Genomic DNA, 14,300 nt, shown 5'->3' with positions numbered 1-14,300 from the left:
TGATTACTGTTGTTGGACATCTTTTCACATGCCTGTTGGCCATCTGTATATCCTCTTGAGAAAAATGTCCAGATCCTCTGCCCATTTTTTGATGGGGTTGTTTGTTTTTTGTTGTTGACTTCTGTGAGTTCTTTATATATTTCGGAAATTAACCCCTTGTTGGTTATATGATTTGAAAATATTTTCTCCCAGTTGGTGGGCTGTCTTTTCACCTTGTTGATGGTTTCCTTTGTCTTGCAGAAGCTTTTTAGTCTGATGTAGCCCCATTTGTTCATTTTTTCCTTTGTCCCTTATCCAAGTAGACATGGTATTCAAAAAGATGCTGCTAAGACTGATGTCAAAGAGTGTCCTGCCTATAATTTCTTCCAGGAGTTTTATGATTTCAGGTCTTACATTCAAGTCTTTAATCCATTTTGAGTTAATTTTTATGTTTGGTGTAAGATAGTGGTCTACTTTCATTCTTTTGCCTAAGCCTGTCCAGTTTTCCCAACACCATTTATTGAAGAGATTCCTTTCTCCATTGTAAGTTCTTGGCTCCCTTATCGAAGATTAGCTGTCCACAGATGTTTACTTCTGGGCTTTCGATTCCACAGCAGCTTTATTTTAAATGGATTCAGGCTGGAGAGAATGCCGATGTCCTCCAACAGGTGAGCAGAGACACAGACGGTGTCCGCCCACAGATGGAGCACTCCTCAGCCGTGAAAGGAACGAGTCCTGACGCTCATGCTGACATGAAGGAATCTTGGGACCACTGGCCGAGTGGAAGAAACCAGACAACGGCCAGCACATCCCACACAATTCCATTTATGTAGAATCTCGGGAAATGGTGACAGAAAACACAGCAGCAGCTGCCTGGGGACAGGCTGGACACAAAGGGGTGTGAGGACGCCTCAGGGGTGATGGACAGCGTGCTCGCGGCTTTCTGGGTAGCTGTAAGGGTGAACTCTCAGGAAGCCTGGTTTGTTCCGCGCACAGTACAGCTCCCTGATGGAAGCAAAGGGGGCAGAGGCTCTGCAGCCCAGCGAGGCTGTGTGTCGAGACACTGCCCAGAGCTGCTGCTGCTCCTGCGGGCCGTAAGGACAGCCAGCTGCAGGACCCAGCACGCGCTGAGAGCACCATCGCTGAGCTGACTGAGCCCAGAGCACCTGCCTCAGAAGCTGCAGGTTCGTGAAATACAGTGTCTTTGCTTTTTCATGCCAGAGAGAGAAAGAGAACAAGACAGTGACAGAAATAGACAGACAGAAAACCTTCCTTTCCTGGTTTTGCTTTGATGGCCCGTGGGCAAGGGTCCCTGTGCCCTCTTCCTGCTGAGGTTGAGAAGGCCTGTCAGGGACCCAGCACCCGGGGGGTGATCTCGTGGGCACCTGGACCAGGCCCTGGCCAAAGGACTCCCACGTGCCCTCCACACACTCCTTGTCAGGAGCATATCCTGCCTCCCATACTGGCCCCTGAGGGGACATGACGTCCAGAGGAGTGGTACCACCACCTGGGGCACATGGTGAGCAAAGGTGAGCCAGGCTCATCACCCCACTTCTCACTCCCTGCAGGGCCACTTCTCCATAAACATTGCCTTCCTGGCTTCCTAAGGCCCAGCTTCTTCCCCAGGCAAACAACTCTGGGGGCTGCCGCTGGCACGGGGCCCCTGGGACCCTAGAGTGCTCAAAGGAAAGGGTAAGGAGAAATTCATTTGCTTGCCCTCACCAGGGCTGCAGAGAAGTCCGCTCATTTACCCAGGATGCACTGCGTGCCCCTGTGCCATGCACTGTGCAAGGCCTGGGGACACAGAGATGACCAAGACAAACAGGGTCCCCAGGCTGGGGCACTTGCTTGGGGGGAACTGAGAGTCTCCCCCAGGGCGAGACCTTCAAACTGAGGCCTGAAGGGTCGGGGGACCAGGGTGGCGGGAGCCAGGGGTGGGAATGCTGGGTAGGGGAGTGAGGACAGCCTTGGAGCTGGGGCTGCAGGGCCCGGATGCGAGGACTAAGGCAGGACCTAGGGCAGACTGGAGGGAGGCAGGCAACGCTGCAGTGACCTCCCCCACCCCCGCTGTTCCTCTTGACCCCACAGTTCCCTCTCCACAAAGAGCGGGAGGATCTTCTTCAACAGAAGGCAGGTCAGGTCTCTGCCCTGCTGAAACTGCTGTCTGTCAAGCCTGCTGCTGAGAGCAAGCCGCAAGTCCGTTCCCACGGCCGTCTGGCTCTTCACAGCCCCTCCAAGCCTCCAACGTCCCTGCTCCCTCGGCTCACTCCACTCCAGCCAGCCTGGCCTCCTAGCTGGCCTCTGAGCAGTCCACACATGTTCCTGCCTCAGGGCCTTTGCACTCGCAGTTCCCTCTGCCCACAATGCCCTGGCCTAGCTCGTCTCAGTTCTCAAGCCTCAGCTCAGACAACACCTCCTCCAAGAAGTCTTTCCTGCTTGCCATGGCTGAGAGATCATATCCCGTCCCTCTCTACCGCTAACTCCACTTTACCTTCAGTGCCCACATCACCGCTGCATCGTACATTTATCTGTAACCTCACTTACTGTGTCACTTCTACCAGAGTCTACCACTCCCAGAGAACAGTGACTGCTTGCGTCTCGTTCACGGTTGGGTCCCAGCACCCACAACAGAGCCTGGCCCGCAGCTGGTGCTCGGTCAATGTCTGGGAGTGAATGTGCGGGGGAGGAGGGAAAGGAGGCAGGAATAGTGCCCAGGTCTCCAACGTGGGCGGCCGAATGGATGGCGGTGTCACCCGCTGAGATGGAGAGAGTTTGTGGTGGCTGCGGGACCTCCAGGGTGTCCTGGAGGCCAATGGGTCTCCAGATACATACTCTGGACTGCAGTTCAAATTTGAAAGCCACTGGCACACTGACGTGGGTCAAAGCCTGCCCTGGGAGACGGATGGCACGGGAGGCACACCTCCACCGCGCCTGAGGGGTCAACATCCAAGGGGAACGAGGAGGAGGAGGGGCCAGCAGACAGAGAAAGGAGCAGGAGGCCGCAGGAGCTGCTGAGAAGCAAGAAAGAGAGGGCGGGCAAGTGTCCAGAGGGCTTTCTGTCAGCGGAATGCAGCCATGCTGGCTTGCTCAGTAATCAGGGGCTCAGCTGGCAGAGACATGTAGTTGTGAATTTCTTGATGTGCCATTACCTTATTTTTTATTTTATTTTGCTGAGGAAGACTGGCCCTGAGCTAACATCCATGCCACTCTTCCTCTATTTTGTATGTGGGTCACTGACACAGCATGGCTGACAAGTTGTGTAGGTCCATGCCTGGGACTGGAACCCGCAAACCTGGGCCACTGAAATGGAGAGCGCCAAACGTAACCACTGTGCCACCGGGCCAGCCCCCATTACCTTGTTTTTGATTAAATGTGCTCTGTGCAGGAGGGAAACTTTGAAAACAGGCGAGCCGTGGGGAGAGGAATAATAAACAGCGTGACAGCCGCTGTGGACAGGAGGGACGCCCACGGCTGCCTCGGGAGCTTCCGGAAGGCAGGTCTGATGGTGCTTCTCCCAGGCCACCATCCCCTTGGGGCAGCTCCTCCCTCCTGGGCTCACAGTGGTCCTCTCTGGCCCTCTCTGCTGTCTGGACACCCTCAACACCCAGGGCCTTCCTGGCGCTGTCCTCCAGGCTCCAGCATCACCAGGACTCCCAGCTTGCCAGCTCCAGCGCCCTGCCCCGCACCCCTCATTCCCACAGCGATGCCTCCTTGTCCACTGACTGCCACCTGGTCACGTTCCCAGGTCCCGCTCCTCCCTCCTCCAGTAAGCCTTTCGTAACACTTCTCCCGCTGCCAGCCGAAAGTGAGCTTAGGCAACTGCACCACCTGGGGCATTGTCCAGGCCCTGTGGCTAACTAGATCGACCGTTTGGATCCATGCGTCTGCTTCTATGCGTCTCCCCTGCCAGACCTTGAGGCCCGTGGGGGCTAATGTGGACTGTGGGCCATAGGTGGTGCTGAGTCTCTCTCACGTACCTGCTCAGGGGGTTCACACAACAATGCCATAAAAGCCTCCTGACTAATGAGGAAAGTGAGGCTCAGAAAGAAGGCACTTGCCTGAGGTCACACAGCTGAGCAGCAGAGCCAGTTTTTGAGTTCAGCCCTAACTCCACAGTCACTGTGGGAAAAGTCAGCATGGGGTTCAGCATGTGCTGGGAACCCAGGAGGAACAAGTGATCAGAGACAGGCAGCCTTGGGGACCTCTGGGGACATGGTGGCGGGTGCTACAAGGACTCAGGGAACACTGCGCCCATGAAGCCCCCCACCTGATCTGTGTCTTTCCCTGCCTCGAAGAAGTCAGGGGACGGAAGCCTGCACTGGGCCTCACTGGATGTTGACTTTGGGTGCCATCCAAGGCAGGTGACCCACTCAGGGGACTGCGGGAAAGGGCTGGGGCTGGGGCAGGAAGGGGCAGCCACTTCACCTCCTCACTGCCCACTGCTTCTGAGCTAACTCCTGCCCGCCCCACCAGGCCTGACTCCCATTTCTCTCCCTGCTCCATGTTGGGCGTGTTGCGCACTGCTGGACCTGTACTCATTGCTCCAGATGCATGAGGCCAGACGCTCCCTTGCCTTCCAGCCGCGACGGACTTGGGGGAAGGCGACAGCCCGCTTACGAAAGGCGTCAAGATTGCTCCTCTCAGAAGCTTCCTCAGATCCGCCTGAGAAAGGCACCTGGGTCCTCGTCACGTCTGACAGGAGATTTTCACATACTGACGTATACCGGGTAACTACTGGAGCTCAGAACTGATTTGGCTTGAACTAACAAGCCTGGCTTATGGCCTATCAAACATACACCATACATCTGCTTATCCATCAAAGGAAGGACTGTGCTCTCTTAAGATAAGAATGCACACTTGCCCTCCTAGCCCCGCCGGTAACGCCCCACAGGTACGCCCGGACAGTCCCTGTCCTGACACGCAGTCATGTCGACCGACCTGCTATTTTCGACTGAAGACCTCTCTGAAACTGATGAAAATGGATCCCGGGTGTGTTTAAAAACATGTAAGACTGCACTGCGAACCAAGCTTCTCCAGAATGGAACGCCTCCTAAGGCCTTCCCAGGTTACAATCCTCTCTCTGGCTTGTGATAAACTCACCCCAATGTTGATTTACAGGTTGGTTAAGGATTATTTCCATCGACATGTCCAACTCCTCCTTCACCCCTCACCCTGATATCAGTGTCACTCCTCCAGGCAGGCCTCCCTGACGCCCCGCCGAGGCAGACTCTCGCTATTACATCCTCACTGTTCCACCACCGCCAGTCACATTTATTTGTGCTTTCTGAGATCAGCGGCCATCGCCCCGCAGACTGTGAGCTCCAGAAGGGCAGGGACTGACAGATTTGCTCACCCCAGGGGCCCAAGGCTCAGCAACCCGCCTGGCGTTCAGCAGGTGCTCCTCAGACATCAGTTGACTGAACAAATGATTCTGGGTTCACTCCTAGACCTGTCACTTCTCTGTGACGGGTGTGACCTTGGGCAGGCTGCCTCGCCTCTCTGTGCCTCACCTGCTCCCTCTGTAAAGTGTCACTCCCAGCACCCACCTCACCTAACCCTTGTCACTCACTGTCACAATGAAAGTTAAGAAATCCCTGCAAGGACCAGCACAGAGAAATCGCCAGAGGAGCAGAGGCTAGGTGCCCGGAGAGGGCGGGACTGGCCCGAGGGCACCCTGCCCTCGTCACGCCTCGCCACCTCGGGCCAGAGGAGTACGGCTCCGACGCCGGCCGCGGCCCGCCCTCCCCGCCGCCTCGGGCTTCCGGGGCCCCCAGGGCCGAGCCCACGGCCCACGGCGCGGGGGGCGGGGGTCGTGCAGCCGGTTACCTGGCAACGGCGGCAGCCCACCGCGTTTCCTAGCAACCCGGCAGGCTAGCGGACAGAAGACCCTGCCTAGTTACCTAGCAACAGGGTGGGGCCCTCAGGCGAGGCTGATCGCTTGCTCACCTAAGGCCAGGGTGGGTCCCGTTGGCCGGTTACCTAGCAACAGGGTGGGTCCCCACGGGGCGCGGCCACCGCGGGTGCCTGGCAACCGGGAGGGTGGGGAGCCCTCCGTACCTTGCCCTTCAGGTCCAACACGTAGACGGCGCTGGCAGACATGGCGGCTGCGGGAAACCTCGGCAGCGGCCGAGGGCGGCGGCGACGGCGGCGGCAACCGCCAGGCGTTGAGCAAGGCCGCGCGCGCCCCGCGACAGTTCGCCTCCACTTCCGGTCCGAGGAGCCGCGCGCGGACCGTTAGGTCCGGTCGGGGAGGGGCTGTCAGGAGTGCGCAGGCGCAGGGCGGAGTAAGCGCAGGCGCAGTACTCCCAATGTGCTCTAATTTCCCGCTTCCGCCTCAAGCATCACGGAAGTAAGATCCACAGGGGCGGGGCGGGGCGGGGCGGGGCGGGGCGGGGCCGGGCCGACTGAAGCCGGGCATCCCCTAGTTGCCCCGCTGCGCGACGAAGCCGTGGCAGCTGGAAACCCCACTGTGGGCCAAGTTAGGTGGGAGATCCCGGTGGTGGAACCCATCTAGGGCTCAGCCCAATGGAACTCATAGTTGGTGGGGGAGGCTGGGAAACAAACAAATACAGCCACCATTGTGAAATGCTCAATGGGGGGGGGTAAGGTGGTAGTTACTCGGAAAGAGGTCAAACTCTGAATGGTAATCAAGCCTTATCAACAGTCACTACCTGTCACCTGTCAGTGTCACCCTTTGTCAGTGAACAAGCGTGGCTGTTTATTGCCTGGAGTGATCTGAAAACCACGCTCCACTGAACTTAGGCGAAAAGCACGTGTTTCATTTCTGTAGTTAGTGGCCACTGGGGCTAACGCACATTGTGACCTCTGATTAATTAATTGAATATCTCATTTCCTTTTATGAACACTCGGGCTGTGGAGAAATGCCTGCGTTCTGTCCCAATGAACCTTTACAGCGCCGTGGGGATCCCAACCCTGCAGTGTCAGAACCATTTACTCAGGCTGCCTGGCTTTCACTGTTGATTTTCCCTCTCATCTCCCATTGGGGTTTTGAAAGATGGCAATAGATCCTCTGCTTAGGACAGACGTAGGTGCAGGAAGATCCCGAGAAGAAAACTGTAATATTTGAAGACTACTAAGTACATCCTGGGCTGGAAGCATTCTTGCACAAAGCAACCAAGGGAGGCTTTTGGACATTTGTTGGGTAAGAAACCCTATTGTACTCAGCCTCATACTTTGCACAATTTATTGCAACGTTTTAGAAAAACATGTCTTTTTTTTTTGCTGAGGAAAATTCACCCTGAGCTAACATCTGTTGCCAATCCTCGTCTATTTTGTGTGTGGGCCACCACAGCATGGCTGCTGCCGAGTGGTGTAGGTCCGTGCCTGGGAACCGAACCCAGGCCACTGAAGTGGAGCACACTGAACTTAACTACTAGGCCACGGGGCCAGCCTGAAAACAATTTTTTTTTAATTACAAAACTATACATCTCACTGAAGAAAAATTGAGTAAATGCCAAAGATTATAAGGCAAAAAGAAGAGCGGCCCAGGAAAGGTGACTTCTCTCATTACAGAACATCTCCTTTTGGGCTTGCTCTGGGCATTTTGTTTAGATGTTTAATACAGTATCAAGGAGGCTGGGAGGAAGAGATTGCAGAAGTCTTTCGCGGAAACAAAGATTCCCAAGTGCCAAGAGTACCATCACAGTAAACACTCTTTATGCAGAAATTACTTGTAACTTCCTTTTCTCAGCATGTGGGAGAATTCGAGTCCCATCTGAATTTCATCCTTGGCATTTATGTTTAAGGTGTAAGCCAGATTTGTCCTCCGCATCATCTCGGAGACCATACCTATTGTGGCAGACCAGGGTTTCTCAAATTTTGCTACATATTAGGGTCACCTGGGAAGCTCTGAAGACTCTCAACGACTAAACCCCACCGCAGGTGGCATCAGTGGTTCCTAATGCTCCCAGGAGAGTCCAACATACAGCAGAAATTGAAAACCACGGTGGCAGATTCTAATAGTGATGCCCCCAGGAAACCCCACCTCCTGGTGTTCACGCCCTCGTGCAGCTCCCTGACACTCTAGGTTTGGTAACATGACTTGTGTTGGCCAATGAAACAGGCTATGTGGAGAGCGACTCTGGAGGATGAGATGCCATTCAGACTTTCTGGCCCCAGGGAAGCCCATGCAGCTATATGAGTGAACTAAACTATGCCTCATGGAGAAGACCCATCCAGCTGAGCAGTGTCACCCCACAGAATTGGGAGAGAACTCCTGCTGTTGTGAGCCCCTCGGGTCTGGAGTGGTTGGTTAGGCAAGGAGAATTAGGGTCCATCTTTCACCGTACTGACAGAGGCTCTCCCAGCACCAGAGCACGCTCGCAGGACCCGGCCACTGCTCAGGGATGGCAAAGGCCTGACAGTGGGGGAATCTGCCCTAAGGAGCCACTGCTAATGAGAGGGTATGTCACCTCTCTCAGGTGGGTTGTGAACCACAGGTGGAAATGCGTCATCCAATCTTTTCCAGACTAAGGGCAAACAGTCGTTTTGCAGTACGCATATTCTTCATGTGGGATAAATCCAAAAGACAGCGTGTCTAGTGAGAATCTAACAGCCTATAAGTAAGACACTCAGGCTTCTATTTCATAACTGGTTTTGCTTTATTCTGCAGTTCACATATGACAGTCCCAAACCCAACAGCTGGCTGTCCTCTGACTCCGTTATTCTTTCACTATCTATGTCGGCACAGACGGTTCTCCCAGTTGCATAAGCAGCTTGATCCTCATCTGGTAGGTACACATAGGCCCTCAAAGCTCCTGGCTCTCCAGCACAGAACTTGGGTCCTCCCCTGTGACTGCACCCCTGTCCTTGCAGGGCTCTGCCCTGATCCTGTCACCCCTGAGGTGTCCTTAGGCCAGGAATGCCCAATAGGCTCCATGTTACGAATAAACACGGGGGGCTGCTTAGAGGCCACGGTTGAGGGCAGCAAGGCAGGCTGTGTCCGGGTTCCATTACAAAGAATGCTGGGTGAGTAACGTCTGCCATGGCAACACCCACCAGGTATGTTTGAAATGGGGACAGTGGGGAAGAGGCTGCATGCTGGCCACCAGCTCAGCTCAGAAAGGGACGAGGTGCGTGTTCCATCCTTAGGCAGTTGTTCTGCTTCCTTGGCTGCGAGGTCTCCCCACCAGGTGGCTGAAGAGGCAGTCTGAAGGCCACGAAGCTGCACGTGGCCTCCCCAGCCCTGGATGGAACAGCATAAGCCCCAAGCTAGAGGGAGCCTGTAGGGGCAGCCCACGCAGGGGTCCCCGAGGGGCTGCACATTGCAGGCCGCGCTGGCATTAACTCCTCATCCTCTGGAGTCGGTCTCATCCAGGCAAAGAGAGCTGGCTAGCTGCCAAAGAGAGTCACATGCAACTCGGGGGCAAAGACACTTTTCCACGGCACTTACACAGAAATCACCCTTATCTCTGGATAAACTCAAAAATTTCCAGTCCAAACTAAAAAGATCCATCTCCTACCGAGAAACCAAAACAGAGTAAAAGGACAGTCTTACTTTAATTGAGGTCCAGATTTAGGGCACACTGCTTGGAAAAGCACTGTCTCAGCAGAGGACACAAGGGTGTGTGTAAACGAATGTTTCTAAAAAATACCAAAGGCCCCAAACATAACCCCGACTTGGCGCCCTGCTGCCCCCCATGCCACTCCACGCCCCAGGCTGGGAGCTACTTTGTCCAGCTGACTTTGGGAATGTCGTAGTGCTCCGTGAGTGTATCCAGGTGTCTGTTGAAGTCCTGGGAAAGCAGAGAAAGCTCACGTCAGCACAGCCCCAAGCAGGGCACAGGGATGTGTGGCACTGCCACCCCACTTCCCCACGTCCTCTCTCTCCTCAGGGCGCCCCCTCCTCTCAAGGCCACTCTGCCAGGCCTCAGAGACTCCTGAACCCTGGGCTCTCCCTTCAATGAGCCCTGGGGAGCTGTCACTCCGGTTGGGTACACTCTCCTCCCCACCAACACTCCAGTGGCCCTTCTGCCAGGCTGCTGGCCTCTGAGCCCCTATATGACTCAGTTTCCCCACTGGGCACAGGACTTACCTCCACTCTCTGCTTGTGGGTTTTGGACGCTTTCTTCAGGATCCTTTCCATTTGCTAAAGAAAGAGAAAGATAGGTGAGGTCACATGCTGGTGCAGCCCAGGCCAGCATGGGGTGGAAGATGGGAGCCCCAGCCAGCCTGCTGGGGTCTCAGGGTGTGCACCTCGCCCCTCCCTCAGCTCCACTCAGGCTGGTGGCACAGGGAGGCCTGGCCACAACATTTCGCCCCCGGAACCTGGGTCAGCTGCCCTTCGGTCTGAGCGGCAGGAAATGAGCCAGCACCGACTGAGCATGTACCCACGAGCAGACTGATGGGAGCCGTGCGTGTGCTTCCTGCTTCCCCGGGCAAGTGTGCGCATTCCCAGTTTGCAGAAAAAGAAAGGCCCAGATGGCGTTCGAGAAAGGACGAGGAAGGGAAAGGGCCCGATGCACAGTAGCTGTTCAAGTGACCATACACAGTGCCAGGAGGGCTAAAGGTCCTCGACGAGTGTGATTCTGGAATATGCATCTTGTGCCACCATGACCTGCTCCACCCTGCATTCTCAACAGCCGAAGGGACCTGCTAAGACTTCAGAGCATGGGATGCAGAGCCAGACAGACCCAGAGCCACACCTGGCTCGAAACTTACTAGCTGGGTGACTGTGACCAACCCACCCTGGTGCCCCCAGCCCCGCACTGCCTGGTGTTTACCCTCTTGTGCAGTCCTCTGCCACACTGACTCCGGGCTGGCCCCGTGACTCAGTTTACTTAACAGAATGTAGTGCCAGTGCTGGGGTGAAGCAGTGAGGAGACCTGGCAGCTTTTGCTCTGTGCTTTTAGAGCTCGCCGCCACGCAGGAAGCCTGATGACCTTGCTGAAAAGGACTTGGAGGAGGAGATGCCTCGTGAGGAGAGAGGCCACTGGAGCAGCACCAAGGCACCGGACATGTGATGACAAAGCCACCTTGGACGTTGCAGCCCAGATGGACTCCAGAGCAACCCCACCCCAGCTGCCCTCGGACGGCAGCAGATCCTAAGCAAGGCCAGCAGAAGCAGCACCCAGCTGAGCCCGGTCAACCCACAGAAGCATGAGTACCGCCAGCTGCCACCTGGCCGCTCCTCTCTGGCCCTCCTCTCCTCCTTTGCTGCCTCATCTCCCTCTGCATCCAGTTGGCTCACACCTGGCTGAACCTCCCTCTGAAGTGTCTGCCTTGTCCACACCCACCTCTCTTCCTGCTGCCATGAGCCCCCATGAGGCCACACTGACTTGAGCCACCAATGCCAAGGACTTACCTGGGCTCTCCCCTCCCTCTCTCCACTCCATGCCCCAAGTTCACAGGGTGCCTTGGGTGCTGGCACCATCTCCACTTCACAGAGAAAATGAGGACCAGAGTGCATGGTGGGTGATGCAGCTCGAGATGCCAAGCCCAGACCCCTTCCTCCAGGCCACGGCCCCACTGCCGGGTCCTGTTTCCAGGAGCCAGGAGCTGTCCAGCCTTTGTGCTCACTGCACTAGATCCAGCACCCGCCCACGAGGGAATCTGCCTTTCCCATTGTACCTAGCTTTGCCTACACCCCATTCCTCTCATCCACCTCCCCTCTCTCTCTCCTGGGTCAAACAAAACCTACTAGTACTTCCAGTTTTCAATGCCAACAACAAAAATTTCCCTTTGACCTTCCACCACCGTTCAGCTACAGGCCGGTTTCTCCCACTCCTCATCTTCACCTCTGCCTTTCCCCACCCTTTCTTGGATCCATTCTAATCAGCCTCTCTCCTCCTCATTCCAGAGGCCAACGCAGGGTTCTCAGTGCTCAACCCATGAGGCCTCTTGGCAGCATATGACATGGCTGATCACCCCCTCCTCCTTAAAACACTCTCTCCCATTGGCTCCTAAGGACACCCACTCTCCTGGTGGTCTTCCTTCCTGTGCTCCTTTGCAAATTCTTCTCTGCTACCCACTAATCACCGGAGGTCTCATCCTAGACCTCTCCTCTGTCTCTGCCCCTCCTCAGAGGATCTCATCCAGTCCCACAGCAATTCCCAAACGTTCACTTGGGGCCCAGGCCTCTCCTCCAGCCTGCAGACTCAGATCTCACCCTTGTCCCTAAGGATTCTCTACTGGGGTTTCTAACAGGCGCCTCCAACTCAACTTCTCGAAAACCAAGGCCTTGCTTCCTCCCTTCAGAACCTGCTTTACCTGCCGCTCTTCCCATCTCAGTACACGGCACCTTCATTCACCCAGCTTCTCCCGCCAAAAGTCTTGCTCATCCCTGATTCTTCTTTCCCAGCTCACACCCAACCCATCAGCTAATCCTGCTGTTGTTCCTTCAAAATCTATCCCAAACCTGGCACCTTCCACTGTTCCCACTACTACTACCCTACTCCGAACCACCATTATTAGTCACCTTATCGTTGCATTAGCTTTTCCCCTGCACTGCTCCAGGAGTAACATCCCAGCCCTGCCTCCGACCATAACCTCAGGGAAGGGACTTAAGTGCACTCACTTGTTAAATCCTCACCACAAACCTGTGAGGTAGGGACTTTCACCCCACTTTACAGATGGAGAAACTGAGGTGTGGGCGGTTAGCCAACCTGCCCAGAGTTACACCACCACCAAGAGATAGAGACAGAACGGAAACAGGTCTGTTTTGCCAAACCTGGTGAGTCTTACTTTTTTTTGTATGACTCAATAAGTTAACTTTTCCTGACGTTCCTGGACCAGACCATTCAGACCAGGGTTAGGAGTTCTCAGCCTGGGTACTATTGACATTGTGGACCAGATCATTCCTTGCTGTGGGGGGGTGCCGTGTCCAGCATTCTAGGATGTTGAGCAGAATCCCTGGCTTTGACCCACTAATGCCAGTAGCAGCCCCCCCCCCCGCCCCCCAAGTTGTGACAAAAATGTCTCCAAACGTTGCCCAACGTCTTCTTGGGGGTGGAGGTAGGGGACAAACGGCCCTAGTTGAGAACCAGTGACCAAGACTGACTGTTCCCTCTCCCCAGCACCGCGGGCTGAGCTTCTCCATCCTCTGCTTGCTGACCTCTCCTATCCCCTACCGCCCAAACTTATGAAGTACTTAATATTAACAGAAATAACTTATCAGAGCCTTAAAACACAACCTACTTGAATCTGCCAAACAAAGTCATCACGGAAACAGACTTTGTGGTGACTTACAGCAGGAAACATGGCCGTTTAACACCAACGGCTAAAGTCAACTGCACACTGACTTTATGTCACACCGAATCCCAAATGCTTTATCTGCATTACTTCATCCAAAGTTCCCATCCCAGTTAGGAGGAGCACTACCCTGATCCCTACAGATGAGTAAACTGAAGCACAGAGAGAAGATGAATCACCAGCCAGTGTCACTGGGCAAACGAGAGACAGCGCTGGCATCCAAATCCGGGGCTCCCGCTCCGGCCTCTTTTCGACGTCCTCGCAGCCCCAGCCGTGGGCTCTCCTGCGCCCGCTCCCGCAGCATCCCCGGAATTAAGGTCCTCTCGGACCGCCCGCCCTCCTCGAGCGTCCGGGCTGAACCCGTTTCGGGTCTCGGGCCCCGCCTCGGCATCCACCCCGGGAGACCCAAGCCCGGCCTCACCCGTTTCTCCTGCATCTTCTCAAAGGCCGCCTGGGCCGGGGTCCGCTTGTCCAGGCCGCGCCGCTTCTCCTCCTCGTTCTTTTTGCTCGTTCCCATCGCTTCTAGGAGCTTCGCCTTGTCCTTGTCCTTCTTTTTCTTCTTCCTGGGAGGGAGAAGGGGTGAAGGCGGGCCAGAGGGCGAGAGCCCGGGATACCGGGAAGAGGCTTACGGGGACACAAGACGGGGTCCTGCGGACCCCCGGAACTCACCGCTTGGTCACGCCGAGCTCTGCGACGCCTTTCAGCTTCAGCGGCCCCTTTTGGACCTGCTCGTAGGCCGCCATGGCGCCCGCCCGCAGTTCGTAGGGAAGCCGCCACACTTCCTGTTTGGGGCCACGACTTCCGCCCGAACGCCCGCCTCACTTCGTTTTGATTGGCCTAGCTAGGCGGTGCGCGTGCGCCCTTGGCAGTTGGAGCCAGGCCACACTTCCGGGTTGAGGGCTGGGCCTGGAGAGTCAGGCATGCCCGCGCCTTGGCGGCCTCCGCCCTGCCACACTTCCGGCTTTGGCGCCGACTTCCGGTTCCCCCACCTTGGGGCCCGCTAGAGCTGTGAAGCCGACTTGATGAAACTGTTTCCCAAGCCCGACGTCTGTTTGAGTGTTTCGGGTGCGTTCGGATGTTTTCATTTATTGCCATATTTTGAAGGTTCAGTG

General features: G+C 55.7%; 2 protein-coding genes across 7 annotated transcripts in view; both read right to left on the bottom strand.

The window, feature by feature from the left end:
- The window catches only part of AP1M1 (adaptor related protein complex 1 subunit mu 1), a 29,417-nt gene extending 23,095 nt beyond the window's left edge, over positions 1 to 6,322 (bottom strand). Inside the window, exon 1 of one of the 6 annotated variants that reach the window (XM_014865884.2) lies at positions 6,037 to 6,322. In XM_014865884.2, coding sequence (XP_014721370.1) covers positions 6,037 to 6,078 — 42 coding nt within the window. In that variant the 5' untranslated portion in view covers positions 6,079 to 6,322. Of the gene's footprint in view, positions 1 to 5,925 lie in introns of all 6 variants that reach the window. The other 5 variants (XM_044774504.2, XM_044774496.2, XM_070519323.1 and 2 more) reach the window with 5 other exon arrangements.
- A 2,254-nt stretch (positions 6,323 to 8,576) lies between these two features.
- Positions 8,577 to 14,075, bottom strand: FAM32A (family with sequence similarity 32 member A). Its single transcript, XM_014865882.3, has 4 exons — positions 13,858 to 14,075; positions 13,610 to 13,751; positions 10,034 to 10,087; positions 8,577 to 9,734 (listed from the first exon to the last, which is right to left on the bottom strand). The coding sequence occupies exons 1-4, from the start codon at positions 13,929 to 13,931 to the stop codon at positions 9,666 to 9,668; spliced, it is 339 nt and encodes a 112-aa protein (XP_014721368.1). The 5' UTR covers positions 13,932 to 14,075; the 3' UTR covers positions 8,577 to 9,665.
- Positions 14,076 to 14,300: the final 225 nt, after the last annotated feature.

The sequence above is a fragment of the Equus asinus genome, chromosome 10 (genome assembly GCF_041296235.1).
Source record: "Equus asinus isolate D_3611 breed Donkey chromosome 10, EquAss-T2T_v2, whole genome shotgun sequence".
NCBI lineage: Eukaryota > Metazoa > Chordata > Mammalia > Perissodactyla > Equidae > Equus > Equus asinus.
This window is presented reverse-complemented; position numbering and strand designations above follow the sequence as displayed.